Source organism: Perognathus longimembris, chromosome 2, assembly GCF_023159225.1.
Source record: "Perognathus longimembris pacificus isolate PPM17 chromosome 2, ASM2315922v1, whole genome shotgun sequence".
Taxonomy (NCBI): Eukaryota; Metazoa; Chordata; class Mammalia; order Rodentia; family Heteromyidae; genus Perognathus; species Perognathus longimembris.
In genome coordinates, this window is record NC_063162.1 from 93,855,924 (window position 1) to 93,878,751 (window position 22,828).

Below are 22,828 nucleotides of genomic sequence, written 5' to 3' on the forward strand. Positions count from 1 at the left end.
AAAATAGGGGAACATTCTGTTTAATTAGGAAGCAATGTTCCCATGATTCACTTGTTTTGCTGAAAGAGCATGTTAGTAGATTCAGCTTATTAATCTTAAGTGAGAAAGGAACTAGACACAAAGAACAAAATCTATAGGTTTAAACAAGATTAACAAAACATTAACAAGATTAACAAAATCATACTGTAGTACCTATTTCAAACACAGGCAGAATGAATCTATGGTGAAATAATTCAGAATTATGACATTTATCATATAAAAAGCATTAAAATCAACAGCTATTAAATAAAACCAGTATTAGCTCCTCAACGACCCCCTCAACCACAGCCTTCAGCCTTGAAGAAATGTCATAATTCTGAAACTAAGGTTTTGAAATTTTTTTTGTTTTTTGTTGGTCATGGTGCTTGAACTCTGGGCCTGGTCACTATCTCTGAGCTCTTCAGCTCAAGGTGGTTAATGGAGATCAGAGACTTTCACAGACTTTCCTGCCAGGGCTGGCTTTGAATTGCAGTCCTGATATTTCAGTCTCCCGTGTACCTAGGATTGCAGGCGAAAGCCATCAGCACCCTTGGCTTCAAGTACTGTAGAACTGCTTACAAGAAGGCATCTTCCCCCCCCCCCCCGTCCTAGGACTTGAACTCAGGGCCTGAGCACTGTCCCTGGCTTCTTTTTGCTCAAGGCTATCACTCTATCACTTGAGCCACAGTGCCACATCTGCCTTTTTCTGTATATGTGGTACTGAGGAATCAAACCCAGGACTTCATGTATGTTAGACAAGCACTCTACCAGTAGACTCCATTCCTAGCCTACTAAGGAGGGATCTCGAAGTCTACCATTGGTTGGAAAATGAGCTGAAAGGAGAAATTGCCAATAGCTCTGAGGTGGAGGTAGACTCGGCCAGAGAGTGAGCTGGAAGATGACTTAGGAGGCAGGAATGTGACTCATCAGCTTAAATCAAATGACTCAATACCTTACAGGACTCAATGTGTTTTAGGATTGGCTTTAAAAGGAAAGATCTTTACTTTCCTTTATCCCTATTTTTTTTTTATAAATTAGAAAGTGTTGAATTTCAAATGTTTAAAAAATTTTAGAGCTTAACAAATTTTTAAAAAATATATATTTTTATTATTAAACTGAATTAGAGAGGTTACAGTTTCATACATTAGGCATTGGATACATTTCTTGTACTGGTTGTTACCTCGGCCCTCATTCCCCCTCCCCCTCTCTCTTTCCTTTCCCCCTTTCCCCCCTGAGTTGTCCAGTTGTTCAGTTCATTTTCACCAAACAGTTTGTAAGTATTTAGAGCTTAACAAATTTTTAATTAAAATAATTGTCTATAAAAATGGGAATGAATGCATTCCCAAAATTAATGTAAAGGACACTGTAAATAGTATTTTTGGAAAGTTTTAGCAGAACAGGATTAAAGAAGGTTAACTAGAAGACACATTTTCTGTTCCTTATGCAGAAAATGGGAATATCTTTTTTTTTTTTTGCCAGTCCTGGAGCTTGGACTCAGGGCCTGAGCACTGTACTGTCCCTGGCTTCTTTTTGCTCAAGGCTGGCACTCTACCACTTGAGCCACAGTGCCACTTCTGGCCCTTTCCTCTATATGTGGTGCCGAGGAATCAAACCTAGGGCTTCATGTATAGGAGGCAAGCACTCTTGCCACTAGGCCATATTCCCAGCCCGAGTTAATATCTTTTTTTTTTTTTCCCCTCAAGGCTATCACTCGACCATTTGAGTCATTGCTATGTTTCTGACTTTATGCTGGTTCACTGGAGATCAAGGATTTTCCTGCCTGGGCTGACTTTGAGCCTCAGATCTCAGCCTTCCTCTTGAGTAGCTAGTATTACATGCTCTTACCTGCCTTCCTTAATAGAAATGAAAAGACACATACTTTTTAACTTAGATTTTTAGCTTAATGATATATTATGAACATCTTTTTGAGTATATCTCATTTGGGAATGTGGCTTTATTCTAACTTAACAAGCCTGTTACAGACTGGCAGGAACTGTAACACCATGGGCTTATTTTAAAAGTTTATTCAAGAGTTGGGCCAGGCACTGGTGGCTTACATCTGTAATCCTAGCTACTCAGAAGGCTAAGATCTGAGGATCACAGTTCAAAGCCAGGCTGAGCAGGAAAGTTTGTGGGACTCTTATCTCCAATAAACTATTCAGAAAAAGCTAGAAGTGGTGCTGTGGCTCAACTGGTAGAGAGCTAGCATTGAGTACCAAAGCTCAGGGGCAGTGGCCAGGTTCTGAGTTCAAGCCTCAGAACATGCAAAAAAAAAAAAAAGGCTAATGTTGGGATAATTGTTGTGAAACAATGGATAATTAAGTTAACCAGTTTTATAATTGTACAGGTTCTATTTTTAACAAGTAGGCAGAAGGTCTTTCATAGGTAAGGGATTCAATTCATTGCTATTTGAGAATCTCTCCTCCCCTATTCTTGTTTACCTTAAAGTCACCATCTCAAGTTGTTTGGGAAAAATGTTAAGTGATATTCCATATTTATTACAGATATAGACTAGAAAAGAGATTCTCCAGCTGTTTCTCAAATAGAAGCACTGGATTTTTGTTGTTATTTTGTTCCTATTGTTTTTGCTTTCATCTTTATTTTTGGTGCCCGAGGATATAAGCCAGGGCCTTACATATGCTAAACAAGTGCTCTGGCTACAGCTTTGTTCCCACCCCAGAGCTCTAGTGTGAAAAACACATCTACTTTAGTTCCCAAGTTTTCAGTAAAGAAAACAAAAAAGAGCAGAGATGCAGAATGCTGAAGACAGGCAATCACTATGACTGCTGTAGGGTATCTGTTTATTGGGAAAAAGTTAAAAAAAAATCTGCAACATAAAGACTGTCCTCACGGTTCACTCAAATACAGCTGACAGAGGACTTTCTTAATATTGACATATAAAATGTCACATATAAAACAAAAGGTGTACGACAGGCCAGAACATTTCATCAATACATTCAGATGCATTCCCATGTGTCTTAATTGGCAACAAACACTTTTAAATTCATTGGCCAAATTTATTTTTAACATTAATTTCCTTTTCCTAAATTTAGCTTACCTGAGGTTTCCATTATGTTCTTCAATCATTCATATCCTTCTACTCTCCTTTCTACTTTTTCTTTGGTGTTTTGCCTGTATTTTCTTTTCTTGAGAAAAGGTCTTGTGTAGCCAAGGTTGGCTTGAATTCTTAATTTTACCTCAGCCTTTAGAATATTAGGATTATGGAATTTCAGACATGTGCTTCCTATTTGCTATTTTTAAACTAAACACTAAGCATTGGGGTTCCGGTGGCTCCGCCTGTAATCCTAGCTCTCAGAAGGCTAATATTTGTAGCCAGCTGTGGCATGAATGTCTGTGAAGCTCTTTTTTTTTTGGCCAGTCCTGGGCCTTGGACTCAGGGCCTGAGCACTGTCCCTGGCTTCTTTTTGCTCAAGGCTAGCACTCTGCCACTTGAGCCACAGCGCCACTTCTGGCCGTTTTCTGTATATGTGGTGCTGAGGAATCGAACCCAGGGTCTCATGTATACAAGGCAAGCACTCTTGCCACTAGGCCATATCCCCAGCCCGTCTGTGAAGCTCTTAAGGCTAATATTATACCCACCCAACCCAAACCAGAAGTGGAGCTGTGGTTCAAATGTTAGGATACTAGCCTTGAGCAAAAGAAGCTCAGAGACAGTGCCCGCCCAGGTTCTGAGCTCAAGCCCCAGGACCAGCTCACATGTGTGCATACACACACACACACACACACACACACACACACACACGCACTTACTTCAATTAAGCAAATTAATACACACTGCTATGTGACTACCTTATAAATTTGTAATTCTAATTTCAGAAAAATGTTAAGGTAGATAGGTAATGGAGAATTGCCACTAACATAGTCTGATCTGGATAAAGCCAAACACCTCTCTCAGCAGTGCTCAGCCTTTCTGTCAGGAGACAATCCAAGAAGAGCATGTTCTAGAACTGTACAAAGGGCAGTGTACCATCATGGGATGGGATGGGCACATTACTTTCCTTTATAAAGAAAGAGATGGGAGATGGGAAAGAAAAAAAAAGCCTAAGTTTTTTATTCAGGAGTTCAACTTTTTTATTCCTAATCACTTAAGTGACATAGTGACTAAGGTCTCTATGAATTTCCGCAGTGTGGGAAGAGTTGCTTATCATTATTTCCTCTGTAATTACAACCACAGAGGTTTCAGATTTTTTTCAAACTGGTGTTTCTCTGTGCATGGCAGAGCAGTGTGGCATCTTTTGGTATAGGATGGCTCAACATTAACAGGATTTTTCACATACTTTTGTGAGGGATTAGTTACCAAGGTATATTTTTGTTTCAACTCATTTCCTAACATGGCCCCTCCCCTTATAATTTTTTTTTTTTTTTGCCAGTCCTTGGGCTTGAAAGCGGTCTCTGAGCTTTTTCACTCAAGGCTAGTGCTCTACCACTTAATTCACAGCATCACTTCTGGGTTTTTGTGGTTAACAGGGAATAAGAATGTCACAGGCTTTCCTGCCTGGGCTGGCTTTGAACTAACTGCAATACTCTAATCCCTGAGTAGCTAGAAGAAGCACATGAGTGAGTCACTGGTACCCAGCTGTGTTTCCCTTTTTGCTAATGCTTTAATAGCAAGGGGCAGTACCTTAGTTATGTTTTGTTTTTTTCTTATTTATTGTCAAAGTGATGTATGGAGAGGTTAGTTTCATGTTAGGCCTTGGGTACATTTCTTACACTTTTGTTACCTCCTCCCTCATTCCTCCCTCCCCCCATAAGTTGTTCAGTTGGCTTACAAACAGTTTTACAAGTATTGCTTTTGTAGTCGTTTGTCTTTTTATCCTTTGTCTCTAGATTTTGATATTCCCTTTCACTTCCCTAGTTCTAATACCAGTATATACAGTACCAGTGTACTCAGATGAGATACAGTGGTAGTGCTGGTACAACCACAGGAAGGGGGATATAAGAGGATCATCGATAGAAGCAACGGTTTCACATGGCATGTTGGAAGTAATTACAACAGTGAAATAACAGTTGTTTTCATAACATGGGAGTTCATTTCACTTAGCATTATCTTATGCATTCATAAGGGCATAGTATTAGGCTTTTGTGATCCTCTGCTGTGACTAGCCTAAACCTGTGCTAATTATTCCCTATGAGGGTGACCATAGAGTCCATGTTTCTTTGGGTCTGGCTCACTTCACTTAGTATAATTTTTTTCCAAGTCCTTCCATTTCCTCATGAATGGGGCAATGTCATTCTTTCTGATAGTGGACAAAGGCCTCATATCAAAAATATATGAAGAACTAAAAAAATTAAATTCCTCCAAAACAAAACTGCAAAGAACCAACAGCCCCCTCAACAAGTGGGCTAAAGACTTAAAAAGAAATGCAAATCAAAACAACACTGAGATTCCACCTCACCCCAGTAAGAATGTCCTTTATCAAGAAAATTAACAATAAATGTTAGAGGGGATGTGGGCAAAAGGGAACCCTACTTCACTGTTGGTGGGAATGAAAACTGGTTCAGCCACTCTGGAAAGCGGTATGGAGATTCCTCAGAAGGCTAAACATAGAGCTCCCCTATGACCCAGCAGCCCCACTTTTGGGCATCTACTCAAAAGACCACAAACAAGAACACACTAAAGCCACCAGTACAACAATGTTCATCGCAGCACAATTTGTCATAGCTAAAATATGGAGCCAACCCAGATGCCCCTCAGTAGACGAATGGATCAAGAAAATGTGGTACCTTAGATTTTTTTAAGACTTAAACTTACAGAATAAAACTGTCTTCATGGCCAATGTCTCATTGTTACTATTGAGAATGGGTTATTAAGGGAATAAAATCATGAGGCTATAGAAAATATCAAGAACTGTTTCTGGTAGAATTGGGGCTGGAACTTAGGGACTCATGCTCTCATTTGTCTATTTCCCTCCAGGCTGGTACTCTTCCACTTTAGCCACATCTCTACTTCTGGCTTTCTGGTGGAGATGAGTCTTATGAGCTTTTCTGCTTGGGCTGGCTTTGAACTGTAATCCTCAGATCTTAGCATCCTGAGTATTTAAAATTATATGCATGAGCCACCTTGCCTGATTTAGCAATCTTTCAGTTCTCTGCACAAAGAAGAAATAGAGTTGAGGAAACAGAGGACATATTTTTTATAGGAGCCATTTAATAGTAATTATTATGGTGTTAATGGAAGTGTTCATGTGTATTTTCTATTTCATTCTGAAAAGAACAGAAATTTATTACCAAAGATCAGATGAACAGAATAGCTTTGGTAGATTGAAAACAAAACGACCTAACATTAAAGACAAATACCATCTCTGTAAGAAGCAAAGCATAAAGTAAGAAATAAAAACTCTGGGAATGTAAGCAGATTTTTAAAAAGCCATTTATTTTAAAAAAACTGAGTTTGTCAAATCACATACACGAGCAGATACACAACTACCAAAGTGGCCCTGGAATAGACACCAGTGGGGCATCCACCACACAGTACCTGAAAAATACCGCTAAAAAAAGGAGTCTGCTGAATATTCATTTTCAGATTCCTACTGGACTCCTGGTTGAATGGCTTTAAGTTAGCATATAGTGAGAGGTAGAGTCCCAAGTGTATTAGCTGATGCCTCAGGGCTCCATTTAAAAATAAAACAGAAAATGAAAACCATTTCCTCTCCACACAGGGAGGCCTATCCTATTGTGTTTTTCCTTTCTGAAAACAGAAGCCAAGTTTTTCTTCCCAAATGGTTCAGCATTCCCAATCAAAAAGTGTGGTGTGGTATAGGGTAATCATTGTGCTTGTTGAGCTGGTTAATTTTCCTCACCTTCCGACTCAGATTCTAGGAGAGAAGGAAGAAAGAAGTCAGATATTTCCCCCAGGATACCTTTAAAAAAGATCACGAGGCACCTCCTCCAACTTTGTTATTTCAGGGCACCAACTGTATATTAGGCAAAACTGTTATTTATGAGGGTACACAGCACATACTACTCCTTTTCACTTCCACATGCAATGTTCTCCTAAAAACTAAACAGACCCATGGTAATGGAGAATAACCCTTTCATTCTGTCGGTCACCTCATTCATATCTAGATTCTCTCTCATCAATCTATTATTCTTTCACCCTCTTTTCTCATCGCAAATACCAGTTAACTGGTAAAGGTGCTATAAAAACACCTACAGGGTCCACCACATAAAATTAAACCAAATGGATTTTTTTTCTTGTACCTATTATCTTCTACCTATTATTTCTTCCTCATACTCTTTTAATCATTAGAATGGATAACAAAAGATTTTCTTTCCTTTTTTTTTTTTCTTTTTGGTAAGTATATAGACTTTTTTATTACTTGGCTTCAGAAAGTGAGCACTAAGATGCAGGCAAAATGTTTGACATAGAAGGCACTTGAAGAATGTGAAATTTAAGAATGCAAACAAAACAAAACACAACACAAAAAATGGGGGGGGGCAGGGAGACATCCCTTAAAATATGAAAAAGTACTTGCTTAAGTGACCATCAAAATTATAAAATGCAATGATTACCTTCTTCTGCGTTTTGTAACCACTCAACAAATTTCTTCATCTGGTCAAGAAAAACACTCTTGCCCTTGGCAACATGTGCTTCTTTATACCACTTCAGAATTGCTTCTTCACTCAGCACGTCAGCTGCAATCATACACCAAAGATTTCAAAAATTACCCCATGAATCTTGTGTTTTAAAACCCTCAGGTCCTAGAACTTACTAGGGAAGCAATCTCTTTTAACATTAAAAGTTCTATAAAGGAAAGTCACACTGAGCGTGGCAGTACATGCTTGCAATCCGCCACTCAGAAGGTAGAAAAAAGAAGATGGCAATGCTGAGGCCTGTATCCCATAAGCGTTGTGTCAAGAGGCGAAAAATAAATTTCTATCTGCAATGTTCCTGAATAGAAGATCTCGGTTCATTCCAAACACATAGTACCATACACTAAATGCTCGTGTGTGTGTGTGTGTGTGTGTGTGTGTGTGTGTGTGTGTGTGTGTACACACGTGGCTAGTACTTGCAAATTCTCACCTAGGTGAGCCATGTCCCCATTCCTTTTGTTTGTATTTTGTTTTAGAGGAGTCTTGATAATCTCAAACAGTCTCCTTAAACTAAAGACCCTTCCCCCCACCTGCCACATTCCCCTGCCCCTCTGCTTTCTCTATACTGCTTTAAAGGAAAAACAGAGATCAGAATTTCCTACAGATGTCCACAAAAAGTGTGAAGTATCTATCACCCCAAACTCTAAACAATACAAGTGTGTCTTCATGTGCCCAATACTATGGGGAATACTTAATATTAAAAAAAATGGAAATATAAAAATGGCCTATTGTGATTTTAGATTAGGAAATAATAAGAGATAATAAGTAGATATAATTGTCCCGTGATGTCAAATCCATTACCATTACTGATAAATCCATGCAATGATGTTTGTGAATCACTCAAATGACAGACACATTTATGGTTTAATATAATTCTAACTTGAGAAAATGACAGTAGTGATTTGATAGTGTTTGCATTTAAAACATTACCAACCATTTCTAACAAATGAAAGTTTTTCTTTGTTTTTCCAGTTCCCCTATAGGCTTCAAATTTCTTTTGGTCTAGGGCCATTTTAGACTGAGATCCTCCATCTTTGCTCCTGAGTAGCTGGATTGACAGGAGTACACCACCACATCTCAATTTTGCAATAGGGTCCAAGGGTCCTGATAACTTTTTGCTTTTCCTGGACTTGTGCAGCAATCCTCCTATTCCACCTTTTTTTTTTTTTGGGGGGGGGGGTCAGTTGTGGGGCTTGAATTTAGGGCCTGGGCGCTGTCCATGAGCTCTTTTGCTCAAAGCCAGTGCTCTGCCACTCTGAGCCACAGAGTCACTTCTGGTTTTTGAGTGGTTAACTGGAAATAAGAGTCTCACAGGGACTTTCTTGCCCAGGCTGGCTTTGAACCGCAGATCTCAGCTTTCTAAGTAGCTACGATTATAGGTGTGAGCCACCAGTACCTGGCTATTTCCTGTTTGAGAAGCTAGGCTTGTGGGTGTATCATTGTGCCCCATCCCTTTCCCTTTCTGTCTCTCTGTCATTAAAAAAACTACATTTTTGCAAAGGAAACAAGACTGCATTTACTCATGGCCAAATAAGAGTTACAGAGTCCTACAGAAAGAATTACTTTTATTACTATTATCCTTTAGTCTCTTAATTAAGCCGCTTCTATTTCCAGTTTTTCATTCTCTCCTCAGAATGATGAAAGAAGTTTCTGAGACAATGAAATTTCCACCAGCCAACAAAGCTAGTTGTGGGAAGGAGAAAAAGGCAGGGAGTTACAGCCTCATGAAGTTACCTGATACTGTGCAAAACTGCCTTGTAAAAGCTTTTCAAGAACTCTAGGGATTTTTTGAGGGGTAGAGGTGGTAGGGTTTGAACTCAGGATCTCTTACTTTACTAGGTAATTGCTACCACTTGAACATCTTCAGCTTTTAAGATGGATTACTGACGCCCCTCCCCCTTTAAGCTAGTATTGGTCAGGGCCTGGGAGCTGTCCTTTAGTTTTTTCACTGAAGGCTGGCACTAGCACTTGAGCCACAGCTCCAGGGTGATTAATTGGAGAAAAGAGTCTCATAGATTTTTCTGTCCAGGTTGTCTTTGAACCTCAGTATTCAAACCTTAGCCTCTTGAGTAGCTAGGATTACAGGAGTGAACCACTGGCACCCAGCTAATGAGAGCTTTTAGTCAGTTCTATGTAACTAGTCAATTGTCTTTAAGATATCTGTGATTTGGACCAGTAATTTCTAGACTGCTTTGATAAGGCATCCTTAGCAGTAAGACAATTTTGACGATGCATGCCCAATGTCTCTCTCTCTATATATAAATTATTGTTATAAAATAAGGCTAGCACTCTGCTACTTGAGCCACAGTGCCACTTCTGGCCATTTTCTATACACGTGGTGCTGGGGAATCAAACCCAGGGCTTCATGTATACAAGGCAAGAACTCTTGCCACTAGGCCATATTCCCTGTCTGAGGTTTCCTTGGGAAGGCCGAGAGCTGATCCTTGTGCTCTATTGCCCCACAGAGGCCAGAAAGGGCCATGCCTTTGCCTAGCAAACCCACAGGGACAGTACTTACAAAATGAATACTAAGTGAATGTACTGTCTACCTAACCAGATAAATAGCACAAAACTGAGCCTTTAGAGATTAAGAACCCAATTTAGTTATATAGATTTGCCTGTAGACCAAATTTCTACAACCAGGCCATTAAGAAATTTAATTTCTGTTTAGTGAGAAGTCTAATCTACAAAGGCAGAAACTCTTGGGGAACAAAGAGACAGCTTCTTTCTTTTTAAATTTCTGCTTAAAATCAGGAGAGAAAGGTTCATTAAAATTTGGAGACCACTGTGTTTTTGTTGAGATTTTCCAGGAGTGCCTACCAGGAATACCAAATTCCAGTGAAAGCACAGTTAAGAACTGAAGATACCCTACTGGTGGACTCAAAAGTTCTCTCAGATTATGTGTTTGCTTTCCTTCCACTTGGCCAACTTTGTGAATGTCTCATGGAAATATTTGCATCCCCTGAGAAGCCTCTTTTTCTTCTCCACATTGGATTCAGATTCATGTTGAGTGCCCTCCCTTGCTCTCTCCATCATCCTACCACTTTAGAAATTCTCTACAAGGAGTCCTTGTTGACAGTTGATATCAGGAGGTTTTTTTCTATACCTGAAATTCAGAAAGTTGCATGCCACTTGATTCATTCCATTTCCAGGATTTAACATAAGACTGGCCATACAGTACATTCTTAATACATTGTATTAAATACAAATGAACTAAATTGATGAGGAAAAATGGAGTATTTCTCAATTTATATAATTCCAGCTTAAAATCTGGAGCCTATGAGGATCAAAGAGATAACATAACCTATAAAAATAGGGTGAGAATTTCTAGTTTTCCAAAATGTCAGTTAATTAAGCTTAGGTAATTAAGTTTAAAACTATGGGACCTAAAACTTAGGAAAGTTAGAGTACATTGAGGATATCTCACATAGGGACACAACTGAAAGATAATTTCCCCTAAGAGTTCTAGGAATATTTGCTGAGAAGAGCATTCATCTTCTTTTAAGAAGATTTTAAAGACTGTTCTATTCCAGGTGCAGGTGGCTTCCACCTGTAATCATAGCTACTCAGAAGGCTGAGATCTCAGGATCATGGTTCTGAGGCAGCCTGGGCTGTGAGAATCTTATCTTCAGTTAACCACCAAAAATCTCGAAGTACAGAAGTGGTTCAAGTGATAGAGCAACAGCCTAGAATTAAAAAAACCTCAGGGACAGCACCCACCACGCCCTGATTTCAAGCCCCATGACTGACAAAAAAAAAAGAAAAGAAATTGATTGGTTTGATTTGCTACTTTTCTTACTGTCTTAAACATATAAAAATGTAGATTTTTTAGAAATAAAGAGTTAAACCTTTGTTAAATGTAAAATGATGTTACTCATCATTTCATTGATGATAAACATTACTTATAATTCATTTACTTTTATTCCACTGTATAAAAAATTTTAAATCATTAAAAAATAATGGTACTGGATAGCATTAATTATAAGGACATGGTTAATGATATAATCAAATTTCTGATATTCTCTTGTCCTGGAAATCTTTGGGAAGATGTGTGTGCATAGGTAAGGAAGTGGTGCTGTGGGTGAAAGTGGTGGTAGAGTGCTATAGTCTTGAACACAAAAAAGCTCAAGGACAGTGCCCAGACCCTGAGTTCAAGCTCTACCCAGGACGGGCAAAAAAACAAAACAAACAAAGAAAGAAATGTGTGGGAGATGATCAGATTACCGAGAAAATAATGATTAGTTTTTAGCACCTCAAGGATATGTTTATAAATTGCCATTTTTAAGTTTTTGAAAAATTTCTTTTAAAAAATAAGCAGAAGAAAATAGATGTTCCCTTGGGCCTGCTCAAACTTGTCACAGCTCTCACTAACTTTAGGTTATCTAAAAGCTGATTATCTAGTTAATGAATGGCCTATAGAAGACCTCTTCCCTTTCTCGTGCCCACATTTTTCAATTTCTGGTCATTATCTCTTAGCATTTGGTACTGAGAAGCAGGAACTCAAATTCAGTTTTACTATCTGTCAGAAGCTGTTACAAGCAGCATAGAGGGGAAAGATGCTATTATCGATTAGATATGAGTAATTTGAAGGATTTTAGTACTTCATAGGCCATCTATAAGTCATTACTGATAACAAGCAGTTTGTTGACTTTTTAGTGAATGAAGGGTACAATGAACTAGGGTAACTCCTGAAAAAGGAGGCTCAACTGTGCTTAGGTTAGAAAAATTCTGGTAAGAAGCTGGAAGGGTTATCTAGTATGACAAGAAAGCAAACTGCAGCTGAGAAACTAGTTTATCAAGTTTGCTTCTTCTTCTTTTTTTTTTTTTGGCCAGTCCTGGGGCTTGAACTCAGGGCCTGAGTTCCTGGCTTCTTTTTGCTCAAGGCTAGCACTCTACCACTTGATAAACAGGTCACACATACATGGTGAAGGCACCATAGTGAGCCTGAAGAAAGCTCCAAGGCAGGAAGGAAAAGCACATCATGAAAGCAGATCACACATCTGGGAACAGAAATCACTGCAGGCTGGTGATGAGAGCACGACAGCTGGAGGGATTCCTCTGGGGGCTATCACAAGATTTTTTTTTTTTTTTTTTTTTTGGCCAGTCCTGGGCCTTAGACTCAGAACCTGAGCACTGTCCCTGGCTTCTTCTTGCTCAAGGCTAGCACTCTGCCACTTGAGCCACAGCGCCACTTCTGGCCGTCTTCTGTATATGTGGTGCTGGGGAATCGAACTCAGGGCCTCATGTATACAAGGCAAGCACTCTTGCCACTAGGCCATATCCCCGGCCCCTGTTTGTTTTGTTTTATAAAAAGGAAGTAAAAGGGCTGGGTATGTAGTTTAGGTAGAGTGCTTGCCTAGCATGTAAGAAGCACTGGGTTTGATTCCTCAGCACCACATAAACAGGAAAGGCTGGAAGTGGTAGAGTGCTAGCTTTGAGCAAAAAGAATCCAGGCCTAGGACATAAATTTAATTAGTTTAAAATGGTGACTAATCACGTGAATTTTTAATATTCCAACTTTCATAGGCATCATTCAAACTTGATTCTAATAATATGCCAAAAGGAAAATTAACTGGAATTACTTTATAACCTAATTATTCTGATATCATGCTACTTACACTAGTAATATAACTTCTAATTAGCATTATATAATGTTCAAAATCTCTCTCTTAAGTGCTCCTTCCTCCCCTTACAAGCCTACATAATAAATCTGGACCAAAAAAAATCATCCCATGATATTTTTTTTATGCTGTAGGTACAGAGATTGAGTTCAGTTAAAACCCTTAGCATTCATTTTTAGTGCCAGTCGTCATGGCAACCTAAGCCTTATAAAATACAATGAGAAGACAGTAAATGTGAAAGCCTAAAAATAGCCATTGCCTTGGAAGATAAAATGGCTGGGCCAAATAACTAAAATGCCAAGTGAAAAAGGCTAATTATTTCAGTAATTTTTAAGTCAGCTCTACGGTACCTCAACAGGTCTGAACATAGTATAGATAGCATTTTGATAATCATTGTTATTACAGCTAATTGTTCCAGTGCTAAAGGAGACCCAATTATCTTATATAATTACATTCTTTCACCATCTCTGAAAAAAACCGAAACAAAACACAACTCCAATATCCAGCTTACCCTCACCCTGTCTTTTGGCAACTTCCCCTGGTTAGACGTACCTATGAGTTTCACTAGTCTGGGTTCCCAGGCAAAGTCCAATGCAGTGTGCTTTCTCTCTGCATAACATGGTTACTTCGTTGTAACTTTTTTTTTTTTTTGGGGGGGGCCAGTCCTGGGTCTTGGACTCAGGGCCTGAGCACTGTCCCTGGCTTCTTTTTGCTCAAGGCTAGTACTCTGCCACTTGAGCCACAGCGCACTTGCGGCCATTTTCTGTATATGTGGTGCTGGGGAATCGAATCCACGGCCTCACGTATAGGAGGCAAGCTCTTTTGCCACTAGGCCATATCACCAGGCCTCGCTGCAACTTTTACAGATGATGATTTCTGGGGCACTCTTACCCTCTGGCACAGAAACCCCTAATCTCCTGCTGTACCCTTCAGGGGCCTCACCAAAACACTGAAGCAAAGGGTTGAAGCCACATAGATGGACAGCTACCTTTATAAAAGAGAACCACAATCTTCTGAAAGGCTTTCATGAAGTGGATGTTGTCATAACAGTATTCTTGAACCTTCTGGAGGAGGATCAGCTCCGATTGGCCTTGGGAACTGAACACAGCCAGCAAGGGAGCGTATTGCTAGAACAGAAACAGAATAAATGCAATTACTGGGGTGTAAGGAGTCAACACTGGTGGAATATTAATGACCTGTGTGTCTGCTTAAAATACATTTGTTCATAGTTAGGACTATTATCTTCCTATTATCATACTATGTCTAACCAAAATGAATTGCTTTTACTGGAGTGTTTTAGATTTCCCTCATGTTTTTTTTATTAACATGAGCCCCAAAATGAGAATGTTCCTATATTAAAACTGCATGTCTACTATTTGTAACTGATATTGTAAAAATTACATCTTTAAACTACTCATTACTTCAAAGTATGGCTCTATCAACATAAAGAGTGGGACTCTCTTCTCCGTCCCCAGATACCCCAGACTCTTCACAGGTCATCTGGGCAGCTTCGTTCCTATTGTTTCTTTAATACCAAATGTGCTTGGATTCACTTCACTGCAGTTATTGCTCTGCTTCTGCTGGTTAATTGGAGATAATACTCTCATAAGCTTTTCAGCCTATGTTGGTTTTAAACCATGGATCTCACCCTCTTGAGCAGCTAAGATTACAAGTATAAGCCACAGGTAATTGGTAGAGACTATTTCTATGAATTATATTCTGACCTTGACTTCCCAACTCAAGTGTAAATTAAAGATAGGATCTAACTCTACACTTCAATATAATTTTGTAAGGAGGAAACAATAAAAACATTTGATAAACTGTCACATAGAACAGAATGAATGACAACAGGTAGGTCATATTTAATATATAATACTGTGTAAGATGATTTTTGTAATTTCTCTGATAAGCTTTTTCATTTAAAAAAAAAAATGCTGGTCTTGGGGCTTGAATTCAGGGCCTGAGTATTGTTTTTGAGCTTTTTTGATCAAGGTTAGTGCTTTACCACTTAGGCCATAGATCCACTTCCAGCTTTTTGGTTGTTAATTGGAGATAAGAAAATCAGACTTTCTTGCATGGGCTGCCTTCAAACCATGATCCTTACTTAGATCTCAATCTAACTAGGATTACAGGTGTGAGTCAACAACACCCAGTTTGGGATATTTTTTAACAAGAACTCATCTCAGGATATTTCATATATTCTTCTATCTGAAACATTTTAGGCAGGGAAAAACCGGAAAAAGAAAAGTATTAGGAACTAAGTATATGTTTAGCTTGACTCTGGGAAAGTCACAACTAGAAATCATTTGACACACTCCAGAGGTTCAGGTGGCCTTCAGCTGAGACAGCTTCTTAGGAAGACTTTTTACCTTCAGATGCTTGAGGGCTTGCTCTGCAACAAGTTCCTCCTTCTTGTTCCACTCGACAGCATTCATGATACAGGTCCACAGAAGGCCAATCACTGCTGTTTCAGGGAGGTCATTCCTTTTCATTTCTTCTTTGACATAAAGCACCACCTGCATTTTGTAGAAAGGGGGTCAGAATGCAACAGGAAGATGGGGTGCTCCCCCTCTCACTGCTTGGCCAACAGAAAGGTTTGGGGAAGATACAAAGAAATAGTACAGTCTGCTCAGCACTCCCCTCCGCCCACATTTCTAGTAAAGATCACAAATTACCAAAGAAAGGAAAAGCTTATGTTCTCCGAGTACACTTATTTTTAGTTCCAAAACTAATAGGTATAGCTCTAGCTAGGAGCTGCAGGATAGCTAGAATGAAAGAGAACTGTGTTGTAGATTGTGCTTTTGCACGGAGGACTCTATTACCATCTAACAGAACAGGGACAATTGAGCCAATCTGGCTTTTTTAGAACTTGAAAACGGCATCAGAGCTGTGACTTTTTTTTACCTCCACGTCTTAACTTTAAACCTCTTATTGGATAATGTCTATTCTCTTCAATTTTTCCTTTAATTATTACTTTTGCTCACTCTCAGGTTCCATTGCAATGAAAAGTAAATTTGGAAGGTAAATGACACAGTGCAAGGCAATGTTCAAAATTTGTAACTATCAATTCAGCTAAACTCAGGAGATTATTTCCCCCTTTCCAAATATGTACAAACATTTAAATTTATTCTCAATTCTCATGATATAAGAAGTAGCACTGCCTAATGATGTATTTTGTATCAAATTTATCTGAAGTGCTTTTTTTCCTTTAAACTCATATATTTCGAGAATATTTTTGTGTAGTAGCACAATTCTTTCCATCTGCTTCTGTGCTTTTTAAGTGAAAAGACACTACTTCTATTACTTCTAGGTTGGACAGTAGAAAGTGCGGTAGTGGGCTGAATACCCTTGAGATGAGAAGCGGCTGGGCAAGGTCAGTTCCAGGCTGGCTGTGTGAGGGACGACACAAAGAAGGAGGACAGCCTTGCATCTCAAACCGTCACAATGGTTTTTGTTACAGCTTTTTGTTGCCCATAGGAAATCAGACACATACAAGCTCTGGCTCAAAGAAATGTCACTGAATGTACTGTTGACTTTAACATCATAAGATTTGAGAGTATTTGCTGTTACAACACCTCCATCTGGTGGATGGTTATCAACCTGAAATTTTCCAGCCTTCAAGCATTAAAATAGCCTTGCAGAGGCTTCAAGCATGGTAGAGAATGGCTAGGGGCAGGGATTTAGGGGAAAGATTCTCCACTTTTAATTTTCAGCTTATAAGGTTGATTTTGAAGTGTGAAGAGGAAGCTTTCTCCAGGTATGTAAAAAGTAGACAGAATTACAGTCATAGGAACTGTTGTTATCTAGATTATGCATGTACATAGATATAAATGTAAAATAAAATAAATGTAGCTTTTACATTATACACAGCTATTGTGAATGGTATCAAACATGTTGCACGTCCAATTGGTCTTTTCTCTTGATATGAATTCAGTCTTTTCTTCTTTAAACATAAAGCCTATGGGCTGAGATTATGGCTCAGGGCTAGAGTTCTTGAGTATATGTGAAGCCTTGGGTTTAATCCCCAGAGTCACAAAGAATAAAAACAAATAAAATCTACATAACCATACTAAGTGACTGACTCTAATATGGATTCCAAACACTAATAAAATATTTAATCAGGTTAGACAATCTACAACAAAATAGAAAAAAATAGGTACTACGGGGTGTTCTGATTGTGGAAGGTCAAATAAATGTACAGTACAACAGCATGGCAAAATCACCCATTAATTTGTGGAATGCTCTAAAATGCAGTAAAATAGATTCTGAAATTAGTAAGTTAATTTAAATGATAGAAACCGAGGAATAAGGTTTATAGCAGCAAACATAAGGGTAGTTGCTACATGGAAGGAATTATTAAGGGAAGGAGAGCTTATGGCATATGATCTATACAATTAATTCTCATTTGTGTGTGTGCATATATATATCCATGTCCATGTATATGTGTATATATGCACATCCATGTCCATGTGAGTGTATGTTTCTATTATACTGAGATTAGAACCCAGGTCAAGCTGTTTAAAATGGAGTGACTTCCCTATCCCTTCTCTGGTGTGTGTTGCAGGGGTGTCTGCCTGTGGTCTCCTACCTCCTTGATTGGGCATTCCTGAGACAGACGCTCCTGGAGTTCCTTCTGCAGCTCCTTCCTGGTGCCCAGGGACTGCTGAACTCGTAGAAAATCTGAGAGCTCCTTCAGCCCTGCATCAGTGAAGTACTTAGCAAAATGATCCACGCTCTGTCTGTTCACTGGAAAGAGTTCCTGAGACGAAAAGGGGAAAGACTCTTAAATTAAAAGCAAACTTCAAGGCATAAAGGATAGAGCTTTCATATTTAACATGTCACTTAAGACATCCCATATTTGGAAGAGAATAACAAGGTCATGTTTTCAGAAGAATAGATCTCTAATGTATCTAGAGAATTTTACACCTTTTATAACAAGCCATTTCAGAAAGAGAATTGTCAGCAACTTAGATCAGATAGCTCAGATAGCTTCACTTTATTCATTTTGATCTACCAGTTCCTCTTTCTTTTACTTTAATCAATGATTGCATGTGTAAGTACAGAGGTTAATTTGCTAAAAGAAACGTAAAGTGTGGGAGAATGATTCTCTGATCTGTGGAGGACTCGGCCTCAGCACTAACTTTCCGAAGCCCATTAACAAACTAATAGGGGAAAATTCCGTTAAGGAATGTTCTGTGTTTGATGGCTAAAAGAAACCAATTGATCATGAGACATTCCTCCCCTGATAAGAGAGGTCCTTGGAAAATTTATTTACACATTAACACGAGGAGAGGGTTTTGTTGTCTGTGGGGAGTTTTATGGTAAGATAGTTAACTTAGTGTAAACAAGCATTTAGGAGATAAATGTAGCCTTGCCTTGACCGGTCTAATCCTATAATGTATTAACAGATGTAACCATGCTTAGGTAAATCTATCCTATGATGTATTGGCAGATGTAACCATGTTTAGATAAGTCTTGTCCTGCAATGTATATCTTTCTGTTTGAACTTCATTCGACCCTATCCCTAATACAGTATATAAACCCTGGCCCTCCTGAAATAAAATATGCATTGGTCCACTCGCCTCTGCATCCCCCATGTCCTGACTATGGTTGCAGTTACCCAGGTCCAACAGTAAAGGGCTGGGACTATGGCCTAGTGGCAAGAGTGCTTGCCTCCTAAAAGAAACGTAAATAACTGAATACTATTTTAATACTTTAATCTGGAAAGAATACTGAAATCACTAAAGATTTATACTGTTTCCTTTAGACAAGTCAATTTTAGTGATGTTGAAAAGGATAGAGGACAATACAGAATAACATAACCATTTTCTTCTCAATCTTTATTCTGATTCTGAGCAAATGTCGTGATTATTCAGAAATATGAATTGAGGAGCAATGAAGAAAATCTGTCATATCTACTACTGATGGCTGTTCTCAAATTCATGGTAAGACCTAACAAACTAAACTCAACTTAAGAAACTTTTCAGTTGATTATATAATTTTGATGGAACTTTTTACTTTTAAGAAAAGAGCAAAACACCAGAGCTGCTTTTGTATTTTTATTTCACTTCATTTTGCCCTACACGGTTTGGCAGAATCTCAGTAACACTTAGTCATGATCTAATCCTGTGTGAGTTCAACACCCAACTAAGAAATTAAGGCACTTTTCAAAGCTTTCACATTTTTTCAAGCTGCTGTCAAGTCTAAAGAAATATACCTAAACTTAGTATTGGTTATATCTGCATATATAGAGCTAAAGGCAGTATGACTCCAATATAAATTTCAGTGGAGATGTGCAATGCATACAGCCAGCAGCTTCTTTGCTAATACCTAATTCAGTAATCCCCATCTTTTAATCATCTTAATTCATATGTTTCAAAATGTCAGATCAGGGTTAGTGAGAGCACCTACCAAACCTGAATTTGTGTTAAACATTTTATACCAGACTGACACTTTGTAACTAATATTTCGCTTATCACTTAAGATCTTCCAAATTTAGGAGAGGAAAGTTATTCAATTTTACATAGTTTCTTTCACGAATCAAGATGGTATTAGTTCTTTCCTTATAACAACTGTGTAAAGAAATTTTTCTAGATGGTAGAATTAAGTCTCATATAAGATGATGCTAAGTGAAATGAACTCCATGTGATGGAAATGACTGTTATATCACTGTTGTAATTACTTTCAACATGCCATTTGAAACCATAGCTTCTATCGTTGATGATCCTCTTGTATCCCCTTCCTGTGGTTGTACCTGCACTATCACTGTATCTCACCTGAGTACATTGGAAACTGTGTATAGTGGTATTAGAACTAGGAAAGTGAAAGGGAATACCAAAATCGAGAGACACAGAATAAAAAGACAAACGGGTACAAAAGCAATACTTGCAAAACTGTTTGGTGTAAACCAACTGAACAACTCATGGGGGGTGAGGGAAAGGGGTAGGGGTGAATGAGGGAGAAGGTAACAAACAGTACAAGAAATGTATCCAATGCCTACCGTATGAAACTGTAACCTCTCTGTACATCAGTTTGACAAAAAAATAAAAAGGCTCAAGATGATGGGGAAAGATGGGAAAGAATAACATAGCGTAACATCAGTGAAGCTATATTGTATTCATAACCTGAATTCTGAAATTGAAGCCCCTTTGTATAGCTACTTAATAATAAGAAGAAAAAAAGAAATAATTGAGTCTTGTGGCAAGTTGAAATAGATTCTATCCTTGTTCCCAATCACTTACCTTTGCTTTGTCAACATAATACTACATCAAGCCCTTCCTTGCTATCTGCAGGGTGAGCAGGGTACACAAGTAGCTACTCAGTGAACTGAATTTACCACCCCTTGCTTGTCAATGTCTTTGTCCAACAGAAGGTAAGTCTTCATTGCACTTGATGGCTTTCATTCTGTCCTTCTCTGTTCTTATCCTCGCTGATTATAGAATGCCTCAGATGGGGTCTTGAACTCAAATATCTATAGAATCCAATTGAGCCTAGCTAAGATACATAGTTATTCCACTCACACCCTCATGGGCAAGAAATATGTTCCCTCCATATGAATTTTCACCTTCCCTAGAAAATTATTCTTTTCTCCTTTAAGACTCTTTCTTGAGTTCCTCTGTACAAGGGTTTTCACTAAGTCCACCAGACCTGGGCAGGGTACTTTTCTATTTTGTTTGCTTCTGGCCCCATAGCTTCTTCTAAGATCATGCCCACAACAATAAATCCTCAATAAATATATACTGAAATAAAATTATTCTCATTAGCAGAAATGAATTAGATTCCAGGTTTATTCATTTTTCTTCTTTATCATGATATAAACACTTTAACGGCACAGATAGGGCTATTTTAAGTAATAGGGAGAAGTTGCTAGGGGCATTTTGACTTTAGACTTTGTCTTAGAATTATAAAAAGTAATTCTGCATTGAGAAATGTTTGTTATCTGCACAGAAAAACACTGTAGGGAGAAATAGCAATTATAAGAAGAAAATAATTTTCTTTGAGAAGTACAAAAATGGGAGAAATAATAATCAGCAGTTGTGATCATCAAGACTTCAAATGAACTATAACTAGTTTGCTTTCTTCAATTGTTTAAGAATTTCCAGGGTTGGGGGCTAGTTGATCACACCTATACTCCTAGCTACTCAGGAGGATGAGATCTGAAGATTGGGGTTTAAAGACAGCCTGAGCAGGAAAGTCGATGACACTCTATGTAAGGTTGAGAGTAGAGCTGTGGCTTAAATGGTAGAGCACTAGCTTGGAGCAAAAAATGTCAGGAATAGCACCCAGGCCCAGAGTGCAAGTCCCGTGACTAGCACAAAAATAAATTAAAAAAAATTTTTTTTCAGAGAAATCTATTTTTTTTTTTGGCCAGTCCTAGGCCGTGAACTCAGGGCCTGAGCACTGTCCCTGGCTTCTTTTTTGCTCAAGGCTAGCACTCTGCCACTTGAGCCACAGTGCCACTTCTGGCTATTTTCTGTATATGTGGTGCTGAGGAATCAAACCCAGGGCCTCATGTATACGAGGCAAGCACTCTTGCCACTAGGCCATATTCCCAGCCCCCAGAGAAATCTTGTTTATACTTGTGTTGTCAACTAACTACTTACCATGTGTTTGAGAACAGTATAGTCTAACTCATACAAATATCAATAGAGATTAGACTACTAATCTAATCTTACTCTACTACTAATCTTAATCTCTATTTGAAATTAATGGGACATTTTTTAGATCACATTAAAATTTTAGGTTTGCTTATGAGTGAATGGCTATAAAAGGAAGTTGTTTTTTTTTTTGTCAGTCACAGAGCTTGAACTCAGGGCTTGAGCATTTTTGCTCAAGTTTAGCTGTCTACTACTTGAGTCACAGCTTCACCTCTGGCTTAATGGAGCTGAGTCTCACAGTCTTTCTTGCTGGGCTGGGCTTCAAACTGGTACCCTTAGACATCAACTTCCTTAGTAGCAAGAGGGAGCCATGGGTAACCAGCTTTCAAAATCTATTTTTACCTATGATTGGTATGATTATGTAAGCATTTTGGGCCATTTACCTCCTAAAAATTACAATGGAATTAGTTTCTTTCAAGCACGCAAAAGAGAGAGGAACACAATTTCAGGTAGTAGAGGCTCTGTCATCTCAGGCTCTTGTCAAGGCCACAACGAAACCATCACACATAAAACCTAAGGCAAGAAAACACTTACGAGCAGCCTCTTGTCTAAGTTGGCTTTTCTCAGAGAGGAGGTAACAGAGTTGGCGTCTTTTTCTGCCATCCAGGCTTTGAACAGCTTGACAGCAAAGGAGGCTGCAATGCCTATGGGGACAACAACCACAAAATAAAACAAAGAACAGAATTTCATTCCTTATAGGAGCAAAACCACTTGTGATGATGTACAAGGCAACATTTCTTACAAGTTTCCTGAAATGGGTAAATGGTTTGGTAAAAAGGAAAAATGGCAGACCTGTTGGCACAGTCCTTGCTTCATTGCTTCAAAGAGTATGTGTGACAAGAAGGGGGAAAAAGTTACAATATTTTGTGAAACTGAACTTCTGATTCCAACCTGCTTTAATTGTTAGCTGCTTATGTA

At 38.6% G+C, this 22,828-nt stretch overlaps 1 protein-coding gene across 1 annotated transcript in view; it reads right to left on the reverse strand.

Moving 5' to 3' along the window:
- Positions 1-6,393: 6,393 nt before the first annotated feature.
- The window catches only part of LOC125346854 (eIF5-mimic protein 1), a 57,361-nt gene continuing 40,926 nt past the window's right edge, over positions 6,394-22,828 (reverse strand). The window contains exons 7-12 of the mRNA XM_048339744.1: positions 22,445-22,554; positions 17,842-18,012; positions 15,623-15,769; positions 14,242-14,380; positions 7,552-7,674; positions 6,394-6,854 (exon numbers count right to left, since the gene is read on the reverse strand). Of these exons, the coding sequence (XP_048195701.1) occupies positions 6,826-6,854; positions 7,552-7,674; positions 14,242-14,380; positions 15,623-15,769; positions 17,842-18,012; positions 22,445-22,554 (719 nt within the window). The 3' untranslated portion in view covers positions 6,394-6,825. The remainder of the gene's footprint in view (positions 6,855-7,551; positions 7,675-14,241; positions 14,381-15,622; positions 15,770-17,841; positions 18,013-22,444; positions 22,555-22,828) is intronic.